The sequence below is a fragment of the Sinohyriopsis cumingii genome, chromosome 12, assembly GCF_028554795.1.
Source record: "Sinohyriopsis cumingii isolate HCF-2022 chromosome 12, ASM2855479v2, whole genome shotgun sequence".
Classification (NCBI taxonomy): Eukaryota; Metazoa; Mollusca; class Bivalvia; order Unionida; family Unionidae; genus Sinohyriopsis; species Sinohyriopsis cumingii.
The window spans coordinates 101,267,554-101,292,593 of NC_142972.1; the positions used below are offsets into that span (position 1 = coordinate 101,267,554).

A 25,040-nucleotide genomic window follows, 5' to 3' on the forward strand; every position below is an offset into this window, starting at 1 on the left:
GACAAACTGTACCTGACTGCACCATTCGTGGATAACCAGCGATGCTACGACGTTCTTAATGACTTCTGTGACATCAATGCGGAAGAAAATCAAGACATGACCCAGTTGAATTATCACCGGCATCAAGGATCAACCGTCTCGACGAAATTATCAACAACGTAGTTTCTATGATGACATCATGATTGAGAAACTGGCAAACCCGGCAAGGAATTTCTCACGAGGTAGATACAAGAACATCAGTGCTTGAACATACGGATATTCACCATCAATCTCGCTGACAGAAATGGTAGTTACAGGATTGGTCATGACCAGGTATTTCACTGTCGCGTGAATGCATATATGTCTCCTCACCTACGATATGACCGCATACACACGTAAAAAATACAATGACACCGTCGAGCGTAAGTCAGCGACTCCAGGCCGTAAAACTCTATGCAAGCATAAGAAACTGTTAAGCAAAGGTTGTAATCGTGTCAATACATGCGCGAAGATCTCACATCGGGATTGGAGCAAACATTGCTCTGATGATCAAACTCACGAGAAAAACGACTGCCATTACTGGCGTGACCAAGCAAACACTAGACCATCACTTAAAACGTTACATGAGAACTTCAATAAACTCGATAGAATCACGGATAAGCTTAGGAAAACTCCAACGCAGGCGAGTCCCAATCTTGCCCCAATCACCTCGCTAATTGATAATGATAAAACCCGCATTGATTGCCATCGAATTCGCTTGTGTTAATTTTACAACAATTGAGGACGTCGCGGCGGTTACAACCATTCAAAGAACAATTGGAGAGCGATTGACATTACAGCGCAAAGACATCAATGAGGAATAGCTACCGTTAACTAAGTAGAATTCCACAGTTTGGCAAGCAAGTGAGAACCCAAAGACGTAACTGACATTGCCATGCGTGTGATTGCATCTGGAAAGGCCATATGGATTGGCAAAAATAACACATTCAAGCATACAGCCATGCTGACAGGTGTGGATAGATTTTCGATCTTTAATGGAGCAAAATTTAGAATTTTTACTATTTATCTGTGGTGATATTCCTCCTACCACTTCACTTGTGTAATGTCAATCGTGGTACACAAGAATGGCGAGGATGTGTACATGTTGGATCTAGGTGATAAACCTTGAAACGCAGCCACTTATTGATGGTGCATCGAGTTTCTATTTGGAGTTACTCAATTTATATATTAGTGACTCATATTCAGTTCTGACAAAAGTACTGACGTGACAAGATCACTGAAGCTGATATGCAACTGTGTAACTAAATATTCACCCCCAAAACAATTCTATATGGATATGAAAGCATTGGCAGAATTATCGATACAGCATGTAGGATTGCAGCTGCATTGACAGTCAAGCTTGGTGTTACTGTAATCGTCACACTTTGACCAAAGTAGAAGCACCTGTCGGCATGAAATTTAGTGCTATCTCCATTTCAGTCGGTGGAGTATCGGCGGCGTACAGACACATAAAAATAATTGCACCCGCATAAAACAGTCTCAGACTCTTCACAAAACCATATTCTGCATCCAACGACGATTAAGCTACTATTTCCGAGGAATACAATGCCGCGCTCGCCGAATGGAAAATTTCGAAGCAATCAAAAATGTCATCAGAATCTCCAATACTGCATCGAACAGGTAATTGCCCGGCAACTAGTTGCCCACAAGTAGAAAAAAAAATTAATGTCACCCCGGCCTTTACTAGTGATTGCGATAGTAGTGTTTAACGCGATTTATTTTTTGTCACCGTTCAGTAAGCTTGACGAATGTCAACCGCTGTTTGGACAAGGATATGCGTGTGTTGTTCAGAAGGCGCGTGAAAATATATCTTGGTCACTTTAAGACGTTTTGCGTTATTGAACTATAGTCATACAAATGAGTCATTTACAGACTGGTTTAGTGCAATGTTAGCCAGTCACTTAGCTACTACTCGTATCTGCGCGTGCAGGGGGACCACTTTGGATGCAATTAATAATGTTTTCCCTGTACGTGGTTGTTTTTTTTCTACCAGAGTCGTTCGCATTATCGTGTAAATATTTATGCAAGCCACATTTGGAATCAAAGAGTCTGTGGTTTGGATAACATTTTTTGGCGTTGTTTGGTTTTTCTGGGTGAGACTTTTTCGCATATTGGGTTATGATTTTTTTCTGTTCGTGTGTGATTTTTTGCGCGCTAGTGGTCACTATTTTTATGTCCGTCTGTGAAATTTGGTGTGATTCTTTTTCTCATGGATTGCATTTTTCAGGTGTTTGTAACAAATATATGAAGCCATGTTGAAGAAAACCCCTGATAAGTGCAAATACCAATTTTTGGAAGATCAGCCCACCCTACCACCTCCAGCTGCTTCTATACAAATGCTGAAATGCCAATTACTGGAGACAGAAAAAGGTAAATGAGTATGGAATGAAAGTTTTGTATGTTTCTACTTGTTTCAAATCGCTTTAGCCCTGTTATGAAAGAGCGAAGATGCCTATTTAGATGACTAGTTTGTTATTAAGAAAATTACAATAGATAACAAATGAATAAATATTGCGTTTTTTTAAAATAAACTGTCATCCATTAGATTTATTACTTGAGTGTTTCCTTGAATTATAAAGATTAGTGTTTTCTGATACACAAATTAAGCTGACATTCAGATGGACAACAATTAAAAGGTAGCAGCGTGGCACAGTTTATAGTGACTGTTATGCACAACTACTGGAGACTAGATGCAACTAAAAATATACGATGCCTTGTGTCCCGGATCTTGAGGAGATTGTGAGTGATGGTGTGAATGCAACCTAATAGCTTGCATGTTGACTTGTCCTTTATACATTTAGCACAAGTTTTCTCTGACCGCTCTCACCATATGTTAGATTCAAAAGTTGTCTTTTAAGTATTGACTTAGTTCAAGATGCCTCTGACTTCTCTCACTAAATGTTATATTATAATGTTGGCTTTTGTGTATACATGTAGTCCAAACATTTCCTCTGACCGCTGTCATCCCATGTTAGATCACGATGTTGAAAAGTTACCCTGGTTCACCCACCGCATCGATATATAGTTTCTATGTATAGTTACAGAGATTTTGCTGACCACTCTGGTGGCCTAGTTGTTAGGTGGTCCGCAACGGATGCAGGAGGATGCAGGTTCAAACCAAAGATTTATAAAAATGGTACTAACAGCTGCCTCGCTAGGCGCTCAGCATTAATAGGTTAGTGCTATGACTGGTAGGCCTGGTGTCAAGATAATGTGACTGGGTGGGACATTATGCTATATGTCTGCGACATGATGCCCCAGTAGCTATATAACTGAAAAATTGTTAAAGCTATGTTAAAATTCCAAATCAATATTACTATATGCTAAAGAAATTATCTGCAGTGTTGGACTGGTTTATTTAGAGCAACACCATTTTGTCCTGGGAGCGAAGAAGATATACATTGTGTAAATTCAAGAAGATTAGATTTGAAGGGATTTACTTAAAATTGTGTAAGTATTAGTCTTCTTTATATTATTATAAAATTGCACGAACACACGTTCATGTTACCTCTGTTCACAACTGGGGTGGGTGGGGGACTATTATGTAGTCAATACATTTCGCAGTTCTCAGTATACACATACACATTTATATCAACTGTTTGCACAATTATGGGAATTTGTATCTAGTCAGTGTATGTAATGCTATTGGAATGGCATATATGTTGAAGGTATTTATTGATCAGTAATTACACAGATTCATAGAATGGTTGAGTTTAGACTGGACACACATTGATAGCATGGTTGAGCTCTGACTTGATACAGATTCACAGAATGGTTGAATGTTAGATTGGGCACACATTGATAGCATGGTTTAGTTTGGACTTCACACAGATGCATATAAAGACTTGATACATATGCATAGCAGAGGAGCCTGCATAGTTATTTTCCTGGGCAAACATGTAGTGGTCAACTATTATGTTTTGCGGATGTAGGCCAAAATATGTTTAGAGGTGAAATCGGTGGATGGGAAGCATCCCCTTGTCCCTGTGTGTGGGCGCCCCAAGATTGAATTCAGTCTTCATACACATGCATAGAATGGCTAAATTTAGACTTCACACTAATAAGCAATCTGGTGCATACATTTGTTAAAATGTCAATAAATTTGTAAGGATTAGAATGTTTAGGACAACAAGGAGTAACAGGGTATAGGACGTAGTTATGCATGTTTCTGCTTGTTGCATCTAACTGAACCACAATATGAAAGAAATCATGTTATTATTAAAACTCTAGATGTTTCAGGTTTGGTTATTCAGAAAATTACCGTAGCCCAAATAAATAAATAAATACTTCATCAGACTGTTTTTGCACCTGTTCGTACATGGCATTATTGCCATATATCGTACAAAAACAAAGTTGCTGTTGAATTGGCGGATATATACCGGAATGTGTGTATTGGACCTGTCAAAATTATTGATGTTTCATTTTTATTATAATAAACTACAATCAATATATATAAAGATAATACTGAGTTAACTTATGCGGTAACAAATGTATTGTAACAGTGTCAGAGTAAACACTTGATACGGATATTCAAAAAAAGTATCTTGAGTGGTTTTATACGTCTAGTTATCCAAACGACCATGCCTAACAATGTCTGATCATCCAAACGACCATACCTCGCACTGTTTGATCATCCAAACAACCATGCCATACACTGATTATCCAAACGACCATGCCTTACACTGTCTGATCATCCAAACGACCATACCTCGCACTGTTTCATCATCCAAACGACCATGCCTTACACTGATTATCAAAACGACCATACCTTACACTGATTATCCAAACGACCATGCCTTACACTGATCATCAAAACGACCATACCTTACACTGTCCGATTATCCAAACGACCATACCTTACATTGTTCGATCAGCCAAACGACCATGCCTTACACTGATTATCCAAATGACCATGCCTTACACTGTCTGATTATCCAAACAACCATGCCTTACACTTTGCACTGTCTGATTATCCAAACGAACATGCTTTGCAATGTCTGATTATCCAAACGACCATGCATTACACTGTCTAATTATCCAAACGACCATGCCTTACACTGTGATACAAAGAAGAAATTGTCTTTACGATCTAAAGATGGACTACATAGAAACTATATGAGGAACATGCTAGTCTAAGGTCGAAACTTTTTTCGAACTAAATTGGCACAACACCAATTTACAAGGCAAATTAATTGCAAGGCCGGTATTTGAAAATCAGTTAGATCATGTGCTGCATACCAATTCAATATTTAAACCGATTGAAATGAACTATACAAATCTAAGAGAGTATGCATTAAATGGGACCGTATCAGATAAATAAGACATCAATTTCGCTATTACATATAAGCAAGTAGAAATGACTCGTACAAAATTAAGAGTGTAAGATGAGGATTATTTAATACAATGATTTACTTTTATGTTAAACAGGAGTATTTATAACAATGATCATCATCTATGATCAGAAGGTTTATTTACAAAAATCATTTACTTTTATGTTTACGGGCATTATTTATTAAAATGGATTACTTCTATGTTACCTATGATTGGTTGACAAACTGCTTCGACGACTACGGTTGACAGACAACGAGCCATACCATAAAATCGGGATTCGGCCTAGTGAACTAGAACAAGTGCGTGATGCACATGTTTAATATGCAAGTGTATCTCTCAATCGTTAAGTTTCTTCCCAGTAGCTGGCAATGGACTTAAATACTTATATACGAGGAAAACAATTTATTACATTATAAATTATGGTTGATACTCTTTCCCACTTCGTTAGCAAAGCAAATAATACACGGTGTTTCTATTCACACACCCACATTGTCTAGACTTAGTTTTGTAGTGAGTAATAGTACATGTTTCCTTGATACCCGAGATATTGTTCTTTTACAGACAAGCTAATATCTTTACAAGTATTGAATACTTGAAAGTAGTTATGTACATGGATTCTGGCCTGAAGTTTCTTCTCTATATTTTGCAGCTCATGCCTAAAATCTAAACTGTGCTCGTTTAACGGTTCGCTTCATTTAGAGACAGTACGTCTTGATCCACAGTCAAGTTAAACAACAAGATGGGCATAGCAGTGTCACAAAAATCTATTTGCAGTCTGGTCGAGGATGGGACCCTGGAACTAGAGACGCAAGGTATGTGATAGATAAATTGAACGAAAGACATATGAAACTGCACAAATTATACGTAACGTGTACCAACTATGTGATAAGTAGTATTATGATTGCTCATTTTTGTCTCCATTAACTTTATATTGTCAGAATTGCGCAAAATTGTACTTTAATTTCGACTACATTTCCAATGGCGAAAAAAAATCTCTTACTGCACTCAAAATGAAATGAGCGTGATATTCCATAGCTTTTTTTTAAATAATTTTAACTGAAACAGTTCATATTCAACCCACATCATGATTCCAAATATTCAATGGCAGAACAGAAACACTTACAGATGAGTCAAGCCTCGTCCATCCCTGCTTAAAATGATAATTCTTTTTTAAACTGGTGTCAAGCGTGCCACTAAGTTCAGAGGTCGCTGGGTGGTGTTATGTGCGCATGAATATTGTTACGGTGTATTGAAGAATCTGTGTTTGTTTTTTGGCATACAGCACAAATTCAGTACTTTGTTTCTTGTAGTGTATTTTTTATAATTAAGTCTTAGGTAGAATACGAAATCGAGTATATAATAAAAAGGTTACTGCATTTGTATGGGAAAATATGAACTCGTTTTCTCTGATGAATACTGGCACTCCCAAGATGTTGCAGTATTAATCCAAAAAATCTCGTTCATATTTTCCATTACAAATAAAGATATCTATAAATACTGCATAAAGACGTCAATGATGTAAATATATAAGGTACGTGGGAGGTTGACCGACAACAATGGCCGTTCCCAACAGTAATTAGACTGCAGATGGATGTACAATTATAATTATATTCAGCATAGTGGCAGAAAATATCCTGACTACTCTTGTATTAAATATAGTTATTAAAATGTGCCATGCGTACACTGGAGTGCTATGTTATTGTGAGTCTTAAAGTTAGCAATCGGCGAATAAGTACATGAAAATAGTGTCATTCGAGATATTAGATATGTCTGTTTGGAGTTCTTTACTCAGTATTAACATGCACCTCATTTAGAGTTTAAATCAGATGATTGTGGGGAATGATCGATAAACAGACGCCATGTAGATTCCAGGTTATGCAAGTGGCGTTACTCTGATATCACGGTATTATCGAAAAAATATTTTTACGATGGCATATAATTGACCTAATGTTACGATCATGATGCATAAACTGGACAGATTGTAAATCACTTTGAAAATTAAATGCAACTACAATGGCTCTCATTCTGTCACCTTTACCCTCCAAGGACAGAAACTTGTCTGAGAGAATTAAAACAATGGATATGTAACCACATGTGACGCGGGGTTACTCAAGCACCCGATCAAAGATAGGTTGCATAAATGTAAAGCTGAACTGCTTTGTTGTCAGTTCATACATGCCAACATCCAAGAGAGGTATAAACGTAATTACTACTAATATAAGTGGCGAAAAGTGAAATCTAAACATTAACCAGATCAGTCTATATATTATATGCCATAATTACATAAAACTGTATGATAAACGTACGTTTATATTTGCTACTTATCTGGATCTGCAGTTAAAAGTCACACATCGGCTAAATCCATATGGACTAGTAGTTAGTATAAGAGTATAGACACAAAATAAATCGATAAATTATTTATGCATAATACTGTCTTTAACTAGTCTACATGTCTACAGTAATCTTCGCGAATAGTCGTCCACAAAGGAAGACTGTTGTATTACATCCTTATCGCATTCTTATTTAAAAATTTGTAAAGTGATATTGATCTATCCTTTCTGGATGCAACATGTTTTAAGTTGAACAAAATGTCTCTCCTTCAATATTTTTCAGTCATATAACATGCTTCAGTCACATCGATAAAGCCCGTTTATTGCGATGTCTGGCACCATTTCTTTTCAATTTAGACTGTCTACTAGTATGTGGTATCAAAATAGAATGAATCTGAGACAACATGGTTTCACATTCAAGAAATCCATCTGTTTTCCTGGAACTGTTTCATGTACATATTATAAATAGAAAATAATGAAATTAATCGAACATCTAACTAGGAACACGGGCTGGTATCGTTGTTTCCAATTTAACGATAAGGGGACAGGGAACGGTATTTATTTACAAATTTAATGCCGCAATCAGCAACCTAGTATAAAAAAGCATAAAAAATAAAATACACAAGTGAGGTCAAAAAGGTCCATATTTTTTTATACCTTTATTACAACAACGCATAAGAATATTATTCACTTGACCAGAGAAGTCAATGGTAGTTCATAGCAGAAGAAGTTTATGCACACCAACCCTTATTTTATACATGCAAATTTCACATCCAACAGCCATTGTTGACAGCATGTGGTGCTTACAGTGCAAACGCAAGCTCTTTCCCTGCATTATCATTCTGGGGATGTTAATAGCAACATAGCAGCATCAGTGTTGTGTTGGTGTGTGTTGGGGGGGTGGGGTGGTAATCACAACACAAGTCTAGCTAGTCTAGAGAAGTCAAATTTTAATGAATTAACATTAGACAGTGCTGGAATATTGACATACTGATGTGTGGGACCCTGATAAACTTACAAAGTGACATATCAGATAAATTCATTGATACATATCCAATGAAATTGACCATAAATATACAATTACTCAGTACCATTTAACAGAGAAATTTCTTCTGAGAAACTAATTTACTTACAACTGACTTCAATGCTTTCTGGAGTTTGCAAAATCATAGTAAATAATAAGATAAGGTATAGAACAAATATTTACAGTGGAAAATTCAGATCAAGGTAAAAAGCATTTCACCTGCTTGGCTGTTAATAAACACATACCATAAAACAGCTCCTGCAGAAGCTAAATCTGTCCATCAAATTCACTCTCTTGTGCACTTAGATCAGAATGTGTATCTGGATGAGATTCAAGCTATTGCTTCTTTCAGCATGACTAACCGATTAATCCTAATCTTTTACCATGCAAACTGAGACCTGCAAAAAGAAAAGAAACAAGTGATATTGATGTACTTTTAACATTCAGTGAAACATAAGAATTTCAGAGGAGAAACTTTATGTGTATTATCAAATGCATGAAACTGTCACTTAATTGTTGTTGTTCTTGCTGTGGGATTTAACGCCATTTTTCAGCAAACAATAGTCTATGCATGGTGGCCAGTATTAATGGTGGAGGAAGAACCCAGGAAAGCCACGGGAAGAACCACCGACCCACAAGAAGCTACTGGCAAGCTTTCTCACATACCCACATTAGCCGGATCCTAGACTCGAACCCATGCAGACAGAGGTGAGATGGCAGTGATCCGTAACGGAGGGTGCTTTAGACCACAGGGCCACTCGGGGCCCCCCACTTAAATTGTAAGCTTTTCCACCTTTGTTTACTGAACCTAGAAATTTCAAGATATAAGCATAACACTTAAACATTTCCTATTATCACCCAAGTGTGAGATATGAATCTCTTATGTCAACTTCACAGTGGGATCATTAAGGCATAAACTACGTCGGTGTGCTAAAACTTTCATTCTTCTCACCAAAATTTAGCAAGCAATATGCCATATTCATCACTATTTCTAATACCGTTCCACTGGTGACATTCAACATTTACAACAGTATGTTTATGCATAATTCCTCTGAAGTCTATCTACTCCTGTGGAGTTAAATTACTTATTAATGCATGTTGACATGTTATGCAATTGTTTCTATGTGTCTGTATTGAAATGTGAATAATATTCATAAAAATAGGGGTGCAAACCTTGACAACTATGGAAAGAGCAATAAAATGCATTATGGTAACCATTTTGTTCCCATATTTAATAAGTTACGTCCAAAGTGTGCGACTTTGTCATCACGTAAACAGTCCTCACATTGAGGTACAAAACACAGTTACCTCCCTCTCCAAAGGGCATTACATACAACACTAAGTGATATATGGGAAAAGGAAGGAAACATAATGAAGCTAATGCATACAAAATATTTAAATACACACAAAGAAACAGAAAAGTATAATAGATGTGGCTGACTGCACCATACAAAATTATCAATTTTCCTTAGGGAACAGGGCCAGTTTTTATGTACAAATTTAATGCCGCAATCAGCGACATAACAAAAATCATAAAAAATCAAATACACAATTGAAGTAAAAAAGGTCCATATTTTAGATACCTATATTAAAACAAAGCATAAGAATATTATCCACTTGACCAGAGAAGTCATAGCAGAAGAAGTTTATGTACCCCAACCCCTATTTTATACATGCAAATTTCACATCCAATGGCCATTTTTGACAGCATGCGGTGCTTACAGTGCAAACGCAAGCCCTTTCCCTGCATGAAAATTTTGAAAACTGCTGTCTACTAAATAGCTTGATGCAATTCAGAATAGTTGTCATCCAAGCCGTTTTTGAGATATTCTACTTGCCTTGAACCCACGTGTCTACCGCTATGGGAGGCTAGCTCTTCTTCATAGCCGATTATTGGTAGTTCACTATCAACATATTGCAGAGCGACTATGGAACGTGTACATGCCTCACATCAATTTCAAGAACAACACAAGCCAGAAACACCTAGTTCACTAATATATCCATATCTATAAATAGTAAACAATAATAGCTGAAAAGTCACACCAAAGCCGTATGTTAGGAAATTTACGAAACTGGACCCTGCCACCTAAAGAGCATCTGATCCGAGAAGAAGAGTTGTACCCTTACGACAAGTTAGAGCATTTGGACATAGAACACAATTAATTTTACTATATGTTCTTTACATTTGTTTCTCGGTACTGACCTTTTCCACTGTGTGATAATCAATGCAAATCATATGTTAATCTAAAATACCTTGAAAGATGACCTCACGGTGAAGTTCTTGTCAAAAGGATGACCTGCTCTTTTTTGAGATAGTGGACTGTCAACATAGCAGCATGTAAACAGAACACATATTTCACTTCCGGATCATCACCAAGGCCTTATTACTCACTGCACACTGTCGCCAAAATACACACAGACAACAACGCCCTGATCTCATATTATCAAGAATAAACAATTGCCTTTAAATCCCTACCAAAAATGCATAAATAAAACTCTTATATCACCACCAAAATGAGAGAGGAATTTTTTTTCTAAAAATAGACTAGAACTACATTCGTGGATACTGAACTGGAAGTAATAAATGTGACCCGATTCCATTTGTCAACTTTGACATTTCCGAATACAAAATGGTTACTATATCTAACGTAAACAAAGTGGACTTTTTGCGAACGATTTCTGATATAAATCAAATAAATTTATTGGAGAAAATGATGGGTGAAACTTTAGATCTAATATTGCATCATTTTGTGTTTTCACTGTTTTACTAAGGGCATGTGTTAAGAAGAATTTGAAACTCGAACACACGATACAAGAAATGGCATTCGGGATCAGAATCAAATCTGTTCTGTTATATGTATTTTTACGGATCAGTAACTTTCTTTAGTTTCATACACCCACCACCACCCTTACTCATTGTGCAAACAATGAACATAGGGGTTGATTTTTTAAAAGGACATGTATAATGCTCAAAATCATGTGGATACAAATGGATCAAGGGAAAAAAGAATGGATGCTTTCTTTATACATTTTGTTCCTATTGTATACATTATGTTGCCCTTGTCCAGTTCATTTAAAACAAGATATAGAGTTGAAGAAGACAGTATTGCCTTTGCTAGGTTTAACTTTGCCCTGTAGGCCTATACCTGGGGTATTGATCTGCGATAGGTGAACAAAATTCAGTACGTATATTATTAGACTAATACCTGGCAGTTAAAATAAATATGTACACTTTTTTAATTTGTATAATTTGTTTGGAATTAATAAGCCACAAATATCTTTGCTTCAAAATCTGAAATTGACTTGTAATTGAGCAACTACACAAATCTTGACATTCAGTTACAATTACACCAAATCTGTGATGTTCACTTACAATTACAAATAGTGTAATTGCAATTAATTACACAATTACACCCATTAAACTGTAACTGAACCTAGGTCTGGTGTGCAATTGTAATGTCATGACAATCTATACAGGTCATCTATGTATTATAAAATAAAACATGCTTACTACATTTTATTTGTATCCCATAAGTGGCTGTTGATTAAGAACGGCAATATGTTTTTATTTTTTTAAAAGGTCTCATTTTAAATTTTAAATTGGCATGCAAAATTAAAACGTGAGCCGTCACCTGAGATTAAACATACATTAGGACCTACTCATCATATCTAAATATCTGATTTAGCCTGGTTTGCCTAAATAGTTTCTTTCTTTATCTGTTTTTGTTGATATCTCACTGGTTAAAACATCCAAGAATAGAGAGTGTTTGATTGGGCCAATCAAGGTTCCTGTTATTACTCAAAGTAAAAATTTATACAGACCTTTTTAAAATGACCAAAACAAATAATAAATACCATATATAGTAAAAAGTCTGTATTGATGTATTAATTACTTTGTATTCTATAATTAGGTGATAAAAGATGTAGCAAGATTAAGTTTCTTTAATAAACCAAATGATCTTCAACAGTGTTAACTGCTAACCTGGTTCATACTAATAGGACTGTTGTACTACATAGTTAAATTATCTGTTCATATTATGGGGAAAAAAGACATTATCATCAAAAAGCGCATACAAAATTCCTCAATGTCAGTGTATCAATATTGGCAAACAGTTATATCCCTTCGATAGGCATAATAAGTACTTATAACTAGCATGTTACATATTTACTGGAATGGAAGGATGGTGATGATAAATGATAGTATGTTCAATGATTGAATTGGGGGGAAGTGAGGAAAAACCATTTTATCCACTAGTCCAAGAAGAAGAAGGAAAAAAGCTGTATGCAAGTAGCATCTTTCTATGTTTTATTATGGCTGGCAATGGAACTGTCTTTATAACATGCTATCTGGAACTGTAAAACTTTAAAACAATATAGACTGGAGATTTTTGAGGGTGAGATTCTTCATATTTTTTTTATTAAACAATCTCAACATTTTGTCTCAAAGAGTAAATAAAATGAGACACAAACTCTTACATTTTCTTCAGCGAGATGTGAGTTTACCATTATTTTTTATCACGTTATAAGCTGTACATGTTGGCCATTACAACTGGCAGAGAAAGAACAAGGGAAAACTGCGATAAGAACCACAAACACACAGGAAGCTAATGGCATGCTTTCTCACATACCCACAATATTTGAGCCTGAGAGTGAAACCCAGATGGACAGAGATGAGATGGCAGTGATTAATAATGGAGTAAACTCTTGACCACTCAGACAACTGGGGCCACCTCTTGGTACGACAGCATAGGTTTGAATACTTGGTCCACAAAAAGGATGGCTTGAAATTAGGATACAAAATGGTTATGATGTTTTAAGCCTATATGCTGTGCTGCTGTTCATTGCAAACACTGAAGGCAATTTATCAAATGTTAATAAAATAAATAATGAAAAATGAAAAATATTTATAGCTTAAGAACAGTCAGATATAATGAGCTTCAGTTAATTTATATTTTCTGCTTACAACACATATAATGGATACAAATTAAAATACGTAAGAATGGAGTTATTGATATCATTTAAAGTGTTACCGACACATACTTTGCTATGATAATCACAGATTATCATTCTCTTCGTGAAAATCGACATAATGCAGGAAATAGACTTTCTTAAAAAATATTCCTATAACTGGGTTTAATCTTCATTTGAAAACCAAAAGATATTAAAAGGAAATAATGGATGAGTGGGGCTTACATTACCTGATGATGGTACTGCTTGCTTGCTCAAACCAAGTAAAAGTGTTCATAGCATGCATGTACATTATGATAGATAATAGTGGTTTTACTGAGCATTGTTGGGAATGACTGAACTGAATACAAAACATGATGTCTCAAAGTTCCTTGTGGTCATATGGAAGATTCATTTAATATAGTGTGATGTCCACTCACAAACATTAAATAAAGGCTAATGCCAAAGGTATGAAGAAAGCCGATGAGTTTGTTTTCTTTAAATGCAATTGGGCATGAGTGTGTTGAAGACATGTAACTGGAAGACATGGTAGAATATGAATTTAATTCACAGGACAGTTCAGGTGGGTGGGGCAATTGCTGATAAAATGCTGCCCATTTGGAGGTCGTGATTAAAACTCATAAACATGCGTGTAAAATTCAATACGTATGAAAATATTTTAATTGATTTAATTAGGACAATACTGAATAGCTTCTATGGAATAATAACCCAACAAATTCACAGTATAATAGAGGTGAGGGTTGTAAAAGGGCTCCATTTAGCCACGTCGTGAGCTCCATTATTTATCAGAAAATAGCACCTGGTTTTAAGATATGGCTAGTCACTAAATTGCAAGAGGCGTTTAATACTTGCAAATACGTCCAAAGCAAAGGCTATAAGTAAATTCCAAAAAGACGATAAATGAAGCCACGTCAACATAAGTTGCTGATCACGTTACACTATGCATAAAAAGCAACGCGGAGGTTCCATAAGGAAGGGGGCAAAAATGGGCAAGCTAAATTTAATTTTTATTGAAACTGTATCAACAATCCTGTACTAATACGAATAATATGACTATTACGATAATGGTGGTGATGGCTAAATTTACGACTGTAGACTATTCAGAAATATATATATATATATATATATATATATATATATATATATATATATATATATATATATATATATATATATATATATGGGGGGTCGGTGGGTGGGTGTGGGTGTGTGTACAAGTTTATTTTGGATTGTTTACTAAAAGTATATATGTCTATACTTTGTTTATTCCGTATCCTGATGTAAGTCGCTTTCTTTATCCACAGCCGGCAGTAAACCCAACTACAATGGCGTTGTGCTAATCGAAGACAAGTTGCTGGTCGTAGACAAGAATGCAGGTATTCTCCAGCTTTACAGTCATCTTGACGGGAAACTGTATAAATCATACAGACTGCAGGGGAGTCCCATAGGTGTCTGTCTTATTAGCAAGACGAAAGTGGCTGTGGGTATGTGGGACAGATCGATTTTAATCCTGTCATTGAAATCCGTAGATGACATAAAACTGGTCAAAACATTACATGTAATGAGAGAATTTAATGGATGCGATTCAGTGTCAAAATTGAAATCAGACAAACTCATTGTCAGCGGTTGGAAAGACATCGGCATGATGTGTTGGGGCATTGTATCGATTACTGATGGGCGTGTTCACTCAACTCACATGATTGGTAAAGGGGGCGTTAGTCAAGTGGCCATAAAAAACAACACTGTCTACATCTCCTGTCAGACTCATTACACCTTTAATACTGGTGTGCATGCATATGATATTTCTAGTCCACGCACACAAAAGTTTCTGTATCAACACCAGGAATTAAAAACACCAGGGTGGATAATGACTGACAGGGATTATGTGTACGTGATTGACTCGAACTCTAACAGAATTCATCAGCTGACCGACAGCGGTGAACTAGTGACCATACACATGGTGTCATCAAGGCCCTATGGAATATTCTATGATGACCAGCATGGAGTTATGTACACAACAAGGAGGGAGAGTAATGTGATAACAGTGTACAGACTGGATTATTCACAACAACCAGGTATTTCTATTTTATTATACATCCAATTTTACATCATACGACGACGAAAACTACATACTTTAAATATTTACATGATTTAGATTCACCTTTGGAAACAAATATGAGTTATATATGTTTCAATTACGACTTCATTATGAAGTTAAAGAAGTTTTAAATATGTCAACTAAAATAAAATGCATAATTCAAAGTGGAAGAAAGATTTAAATTTTCATTTCATCGTCGTCGTGTATTGATTTTAAATAGTATTTGTTATTTTAAGATTTAATACTGATATATTTTAAAATTTCACACTAATGTAGTTTTTGCCAAGTATATTAATTACTGATTGTTAAGTAATTTACATTTCATTTGTCATCAGAAAATTATGACACGAAATTCATCATTTGCTATGGACTTCGACAATGGCGGCTGGTTACAAAACTTGGGTGAGTGTCGGGTAATACACCTTTTCCAGTCGGCGGGGTTTTCATAGTGATGTCATAGCACACAACATTTCTCGATCCGGTTTACACTAGATCACACCACTTGATTCGTAGCTTTCCAAAGCAGTCAGGAAATTTTTAGTACTGATTTTGTAGAGGGTCATGGATCACATGTCGATTGTCGCCATCTTCAAATGTGCACGTTATTTATTATTTCATAGAGCGGTTCAATAATGATATTACAAGAGATATTTATCGACGAGCAAACACAATAAATTGTAATCGAACAAAAAACAAAATAAATGATAGTAAGCCAAACTTTGGATAGGCATACAAAGCCATATACTTCAGCTAGACATCGGTACCAAATTTATTATCAAATCATTTATTATCATAGCATTGGGAGTATAGTCCGAGTTTCCTCTGACCCTTGCCACCCCAGCTACACCCAACATAAATGTACAAATATCAAAAATGGGGTGGCAAGGGTGGCAAGGGTCAGAGGAAACTCAGACTACATTGGGACTTAAACCAGACGTAGCTTTTATGGATACAACTAATGGAAGCCGACAGTACTGGTTTAAGCAATTGCTTTCATGATTACATAAGAACGAATTTCAGTGCCTGGAGGATAGGGCTTCTCCGAGGAATCTGTTGTTTTGAACCAAATGACTGGACTCCTTGAAACCACTATGAGCGATTTGGATGAATTTTTCCGGGAATGCACCTGTTTGGATTGTTTTCTTATATCACTTGGGTCGAATGATGGAACGTTGAATGATCATCCGCAATGGCACGAACCAAGCAAACAGCAAGAAAGTCAGCTGGAAAGTGAGAAACCTTACAGACAGCTCGTAACTTCTTGGAAATGGAATATAATCATAATAATTGAAACATAACATTAATAACAATTTACAAAATTTGGAAATAGAAAACATAAGAGTGAACTGTATTCAAGCAACAAGGAAAAAGACAAAGAAAACGAGAAAACATGGCGGCAGCCAACAAGGAAATACGAAGGCTAGAGAATTTTTTTAAGATAAAGAGAGTGGAGACAGAAGAGGGATCTTTTCTTTAATGCTCATGCAGAGAAGATACCCAGGAATTAGATATGTCAGCAACACCAAGGAAAAAAATACATTCCGTATCCACAGTGATGATAGCACTGAAAGTGATAAACCAAGATTGTATAAATCAAATATACTCAATAAACATGAATGGATACAGAGACTATATTATATGCCCAAGAGGGAAGACGCCAGTAATACCAAACAGATAAATCAATATTATGGGGGAAAGAGTTATAGTAAAAATGGCATCACCAATCCTAAAGAAAATAAAGAAGCAAACAAGTGAGCTCCACCTGTCGGATATACCTTTGGAGATGCTCTTAGAGGCAACAGTGGAATGTTTTGAAAATAAATTTGGGATAAAAGTCACATCATCAAGACTAGCAAACATCCCACAAACATCTATATACAATGGGACTAGAATTTTCGAAATCGAGAAAAGCAGATTGCGAGAGATGAAAAGATCCTTTTACATCACAGGATTTTTAACTAAGTCTTGGTATAAAGGGTATATCCACCACAGAACATGCAATAGGTGTGAGAAAACGGGTCACACTCCAGATAAATGCCTGAACAATCAGGAGATCCAAGAACATACGTAAAACAACAAAGACAACAACAACAGCGAATACACCGGAGAAATCAAGAAACGATAATCAAAGAACAAAATAAAGAAATCTATGTGGTAACCATAAGCATTTCCCCAAAAACAAATACCCAGATAACAACAACAACAATTCCAAGAGGAAGAGACACAACATCAACAAGTCAGATGGAGAACGCTCAACAACAACAAACCCATATTCAAGCAGGAAACCATCATCAACAAGAACTAGCACATCAAAATATCCAACAACGGAAAGAAAAGTTTGAACCACAACAACAACAAATCCAACAACAACAAAAAGAACAACAGCAGCAAAAGAATCCATACAACAGCGAACAAAAGAAATAACTCAACAAGATCAAATGAATCAGACTCAGAAAATACAGATACCATCAACAACGACAGGAATTACAGAAAAATACAACAAAAATTGGCAACACCAACCCAAGGGAAAACAAAACAAAAATAACAGCAGAACAAATGACAAAAGAGAACAGAGAAGTAACAAGGCAAACGAAAGTACAAGAAAAACAATCATCCAAATCAACAACAACAACAGCAACAACTACAGGAACACTTGACGGAGAAAGAGACAGAATTAGAGTAGAGGGAAAAGAAGAAGGCAGAAAGAAGAGGTAACGGTGAAAATGGCAGAAGACTACATTTTAGAAAATGATGAATGTTTAGAATAATAAATTATTAATTAAAAATGTTGCAAGAAAAGTCTACAAAATGGGCTAAAACTAAATTTGACTAAGACAGGAAATACGAAAAAATAAGAAAAGGGGAGTTTACCGATTCTTCGATGCAAGAGATTCTTTGATTGGAGGCCAATGAAGATCGAACAATCTACACAGCATCGCCAATTTCATCTTTCAAATACTATCAAATAGTGTTTGTAACTCAGTAAATTTGTAGGTCAAAAAAGTTTAAATGAAGCAAAGCATTTTAAATGAATTAGGTATTTTTAGCTATATTTAATGACACTGACCTGAAGACGAGCTGAATTACAGTTGTGATAAATTTTTGCGATGTTGTGTGGAACGAACTATACAAGGGGCCCCGAGTTGCCGAGTGGTCTAAAGCGCTCTCCGTCACGGATCACTGCCATCTCACCACTGTCTGCGTGGGTTCGAGTCTCGGGCTCGGCCAATGATGATATGTGAGAAAGCTAGCCAGTAGCTTCTCGTGGTTTGGTGGTTTTTTCCGGGGATTTCCTGGATTCTTCCTCCACCATTAATACAGGCCACCATGTATAGTCTATCTTGTGCTGAAAAATGGCGTTAAACCCTATAACAACAACAACAACAACGAACTATACAATAAGTAAGACACTCTCAACATCAGACAAAACCAGTGGATTGTTTGCAGGGCAGGCTATCACAAGGAAGGACATAATCTTAACACACACACACACACACACACTGCAAAGCACATGTCAGTTAAAATTTAATGATGAAATTTACATATCTGATGACAAAGGTGTGGGTGATTTAGACAAAGTAATCAATATAATACAATGCGAGTCAAAATGAGCATTACAAGAAACTGCTTAACACAGCATGTGCCAAAGCAATGCAAAGAATTTTTTTCTGAACATGAATTTCTTTGTGAGGTTCAAATCAAAAATGGAATTGATCTTACTGATCGCATCAGCATAACTGCATGCATTATTTCATCAACAGTATAAATGACTTCCCACTGGGAGTAATAATTCCTGAGCTAAGTCCATAGTTAACCCTTTCAGATGCTGGTACTCATTCAGCAGTAATATACCAAGATTTAAATGGTAAAAGCTTAATAAACATTTGAACAGTGCTGACCTCCACTATTCTTGTCAACTACGAAAATAAGGAGAAATAGGTCTTTTGTACAGACAGGTAAACATTTTAATTGGCTGTGGACAACTTGATTTTGACAACAATTTCTGCACTCCATATATATATATATATATATATATATATATATATATATATATATATATATATATATATATATATATATCTGTGTGTGTGTGTGTGTTCTGAGCATAGTGTAATAAGATTATATATCTTAAATGAATACATAGTGATTCTGCTTTAAACAGACTGGAACTAAAATTACACTCCTTTGCTAATTTCCAGATGAAAATAATGCTTTGAAATAATTTGTAAATCTGCTGATTTGACCTGTTTGTATGAATGAATTAATACCTTGTCATTTTTAAAAATTGTATTATCATTCGATTTCAGATTCAGTCATCCCTGCAGAGGTCCTGAAAATGGATACAAGATCCCTTCGGATGTACAAGGAGGCTCTTAATGAGGGAAAGGAAAAGGTTTACAACATCAGGGTGATGGTGGTGGGGCAGTATGGGGTGGGGAAAACAACATTGACCCAGCGCCTTTTGGGAAAAGATGTAAAGTTATCTGAGAGACATAGCACAGAAGGGATAGATGTTCATGTAGAATGCTGTAAAGTTTCCTTGCCAGCTGGAGAGTGGACAACACAAGAAAAAAGTAGGTCACTTTTTTGTTTGATGGTTATTTTTCTCATACAGGCACATGTTTCTAAGCACCATTCATCAAAATATAATTATTCAATCTCAGTGTGAAGTTTTATGATTCTTTAGGCAATTGGCAGAAAAGGTGCATAATTTATTTTTTAGGAATCAACCATTTAAATGTGGAAGGAGCGTGAGCCCTGATGTTTATTGAATAAAAATCATTTTTCATTCCCCAAACAGTTTCAAAAAAATCTTGCACTTGTTTGTACAACTGAAATTTTTCTATTTATTTATAAACAGCTTCCAACTAATTTCTGCTACACTTGTCAGATATTTTCCTGTTGTCAAGGCCTTTCAAATTTTTCCAATGATGCAGATCCACCATCAGCATAAACAAATGACATGCATATAAACCGAATAAATATTATCCTTCATTTTTTTGTAAATTAATGGTGTTTGAGTCTAGTATTTTCAATCTTTTTTTACAAAAATATATTTTCCAGTAATTTTAGTGACATAAATAGAAAGATTGTGGTCAGTATAAGATTTGTTAATTTGAAATTTTTACTAATATTGCAGATACAAGTAGTTTCTTTTTGTTGACAAAATCCAAACTTAATTTCATTGTATGGGGAATACTTACTATCAATCACCAGTTTTAATTAAGTCCAGTATTTTCTTTGCGAACTGTTATATTAAATAATCCTAAATTCTGGTGAAACAAGTATATTGTAAAGATAGCTTATTAAATTGAAACTATACTTCTTATTAGATATGCAATGTGAATTTTTGTTTGTTTTGTTCATGTCTTTTAAATTTCCAATTTTGTTATCGATGTATGTTGTGTTGTTTACATGTGCCATCATGCGTGTTTCATTGCCTCATAATTCCAATACTGAAATAAGTGTTTTTCTTGGACAGTGTGTTGTGTATGTTTATGTTTTTGTTTTTATCTCTCAATATTTGTTTACCCAAATGTATTTGTCTAAAATATTTGGCTCAGAGAGGTTGTGTATATGCTTTATTTATGCTAATGTGATGAAATTTATCTTCCTAAATATTTGCAATTCCGTTTAACAGTTTTCAATTTTTTTCTTCTATTTTACACCATACACCATTGTGCTAAAGTGCCATAAAATGCTTCACACACATGTACGTACATATATACATACAGACAGACAGGCAGACAGACATGTGTGCATACTCTTCATCACTTTGAAGAAATGATTGTTCAGTGGTTAGTATGCCAGACTCATGGCCCAATAAAGTGCATGTTTGAACACTATCAGACAAGCCTGGGTCAACTCCTGTGGTGTGTACTTGGGTAGGCACTTTATTCCAATTGCCACAGCACTAAATAACCTACTTGTGTTGCTCTGCCATAAAAGACCAAACACAACCGAAGCCTTGCCATACATAAATCATATACATACATACATACATACATACATACATGCTTTTTAACTTGGATATTGCTAGCCAACATGTACTATATTTGTCAACATGGACGATTCTGGTCAAATGATTAGTTTACTAAGGGCAGTTCCAGGCAGTGAATTAGCCAACTAAAATTGGGATTACTTATCAAAGGTCATTTCATCACAAGGTTAGTCAGCTAAATATGTGCGTGGAACATGTCTTGTGGAGTAACTTGATTTTACTCCACAAAGGCCACATTACATATGGAGTTAGTCAACCAAGGCCATGCCAGGCACAAAGTTTGCTTAAACTAATGTTGATTTAGTTGGTTAAATGTGTCCATTCTTTGTATTAGTCAACTAAGTTAGTGGAAGGCAAGTGCTCACATATTTCTTGTGGATATAGGCCCAATTCTGGTGACTATAAAACAATCACAAGCCCTGGCTTAAATTTCCAGTATCATATGTCCAAATTTCCCTCGTTTTGTTTCTATTGTTGTTTGCCATACAACGTTGCAATTAGTGTAACTCAAATATGAAAAGATTAAAGCAAAATCAAACTTGATGTGTATGCTTAATGAAATCTCAGGCAGTTTCACGTAAGACAATGTTTCTCTCCAGGTCTTGAGGCAAGATATTGTCTAATTGCTCTATCAGTGTCCTTACTCAGTGGATCAGTAGTGTTTATGTTCATTTGTATCTCAGGTGTGTGTGTGTGATTTGGATTTTTAACATAGCTTTTAAAAAAATTCAGTCATATCGCTACGATGTCTGCAGTGTGGCAGTTTATAGTGATGTCTAGCACTGGGAAATCATGCCGCAGATATGTAGCATGATGTCCTACCCAGCCACATTCTCATGACACCTGGCGGACTAGTCCTAACACTAACCTCTTAATGCTGAGCGCCAAGCGAGGCAGCTGTTAGTACCATTTTTGTAAGTCTTTGATATGACCCGACCGGGGTTCGAACCCACGACCTCCTGCATTCGAGGCGGATGCTCTAACTACTAGGCCACCGGAGTGGCCTGTATCTCATGTGTGTTTTGCTTTATAGTTGATTTAGGTTACAGCAGTGTACATATAGCTGATTTAGGTTATATCAGTATACATGCATAGCTGATTCTGGTCATATTAGTGTACATGCAGAGCTGATTCAAGTCATAGTAGTGTACATGCATATCTGATTTAGGTCACAGCAGTGTACATTCATATCTGATTTAGGTCACAGTAGTGTATATGCAGAGCTGATTCAAGCCATAGTAGTGTCCATACATAGCTGATTCAGGTCATAGTAGTGTACACACATAGCTGATTCAGGTCGTATTAGTGTACATGCATAGCTGAATTAGGTCACAGTAGTGTATATTCATAGCTGATTTAGGTCATAGCATACACGCACACCTGATTTTGGTCATTGTGGTATACATGCATAGTGATTGAGGTCATGGTACGATGCATAGCTGATTCAGGTCATAGTAGTACACATGCATAGCTGATTCAGGTCATAGTAGTACACATGCATAGCTGATTCAGGTCATAGTAGTACACATGCATAGCTGATTCAGGTCATATTAGTATACATGCATAGCTGATTCAGGTCATATTAGTATACTTGCATAGCTGATTCAGGTCATAGTAGTATACATGCATAGCTGATTCGGGTAATATTAGTAAACATGCACAGCTGATTCAGGTCATATTAGTATACATGCATAGCTGATTCAGGTCAACGTAGTATACATGCATATCTGATTCAGGTCATAGTAGTACACATGCATAGCTGATTCGGGTAATATTAGTAAACATGCATAGCTGATTCAGGTCATATTAGTATACATGCATAGCTGATTCAGGTCAACGTAGTATACATGCATAGCTGATTCAGGTCATAGTAGTATACATGCATAGGTGATTCAGGTCATAGTAGTACACATGCATAGCTGATTCAGGTCATAGCAGTATGCAGGCATAGCTAATTCAGGTCAAAGTAGTATACATGCATAGCTGACTCGGGTCATAGTAGTATACATCATAGCTGATTCAGATCATAGTATACATGCATAGCTGATTCAGGTCATAGTAGTGTATATGCATAGCTGATTCAGGTTATAGTAGTATACATGCATAGCTGATTCAGGTCATATTAGTACACATGCATAGCTGATTCGGGTCATAGTAGAATACATGCATAGCTGATTCGGGTAATATTACTACACATGCATAGCTGATTCGGGTCATATTAGAATACATGCATAGGTGATTCAGGTGACAGTAACGTACATGCATAGCTGATTCAGGTCATAGTAGCGTACATGCATAGCTGATTCAGGTCGTAGTAGAAGACATGCATAGCTGATTCAGGTCATAGTAGTACACATGCATAGCTGATTCGGTTCATAGTAGTATACATGCATAGCTCATTCAGGTCATAGTAGTGTACATGCATAGCTGATTCAGGTCATGGTAGCGTACATGCATAGCTGATTCAGGTCCTAGTAGAAGACATGCATAGCTGATGCAGGTCATAGTAGTGTAGATGCATAGCTAATTCAGGTCATAGTAGTACACATGCATAGCTGATTCAGGTCATAGTAGTGTACATGCATAGCTGATTCAGGTCATATTAGTACACATGCATAGCTGATTCAGGTCATAGTAGTGTACATGCATAGCTGATTCAGGTCATAGTAGAACACATGCATAACTGATTCAGGTCATAGTAGTATACATGCATAGCTGATTCAGGTCATAGTAGTGTACATGCATAGCTGATTCAGGTCATAGTAGAACACATGCATAACTGATTCAGGTCATAGTAGTGTAGATGCATAGCTAATTCAGGTCATAGTAGTACACATGCATAGCTGACTCGGGTCATAGTAGTATACATCATAGCTGATTCAGATCATAGTATACATGCATAGCTGATTCAGGTCATAGTAGAACACATGCATAACTGATTCAGGTCATAGTAGAACACATGCATAGCTGATTCAGGTCATAGTAGAACACATGCATAGCTGATTCAGGTCATAGTAGAACACATGCATAACTGATTCAGGTCATAGTAGAACACATGCATAGCTGATTCAGGTCATAGTAGAACACATGCATAACTGATTCAGGTCATAGTAGAACACATGCATAGCTGATTCAGGTCATAATAGTATACATGCCTATCGCTGACTCAGGTCACAGTTTACACGTGAATAACTGATTCATGTCACAGTAGTGTACATGCATAGCTGATTTAGGTCATGCTAGCATTCA

At 36.1% G+C, this 25,040-nt stretch overlaps 1 protein-coding gene and 1 long non-coding RNA gene across 2 annotated transcripts in view; both read left to right on the forward strand.

Moving 5' to 3' along the window:
* LOC149787107 (uncharacterized) overlaps positions 1 to 25,040 on the forward strand; it is a 458,590-nt gene that overhangs the window by 305,143 nt on the left and 128,407 nt on the right. The window lies entirely within an intron of this gene.
* LOC149787114 (uncharacterized) overlaps positions 15,019 to 25,040 on the forward strand; it is a 67,766-nt gene continuing 57,744 nt past the window's right edge. The window contains exons 1-2 of the mRNA XM_089978078.1: positions 15,019 to 15,767; positions 20,098 to 20,364. Coding sequence (XP_089834204.1) covers positions 15,179 to 15,767; positions 20,098 to 20,364 — 856 coding nt within the window. The 5' untranslated portion in view covers positions 15,019 to 15,178. The remainder of the gene's footprint in view (positions 15,768 to 20,097; positions 20,365 to 25,040) is intronic.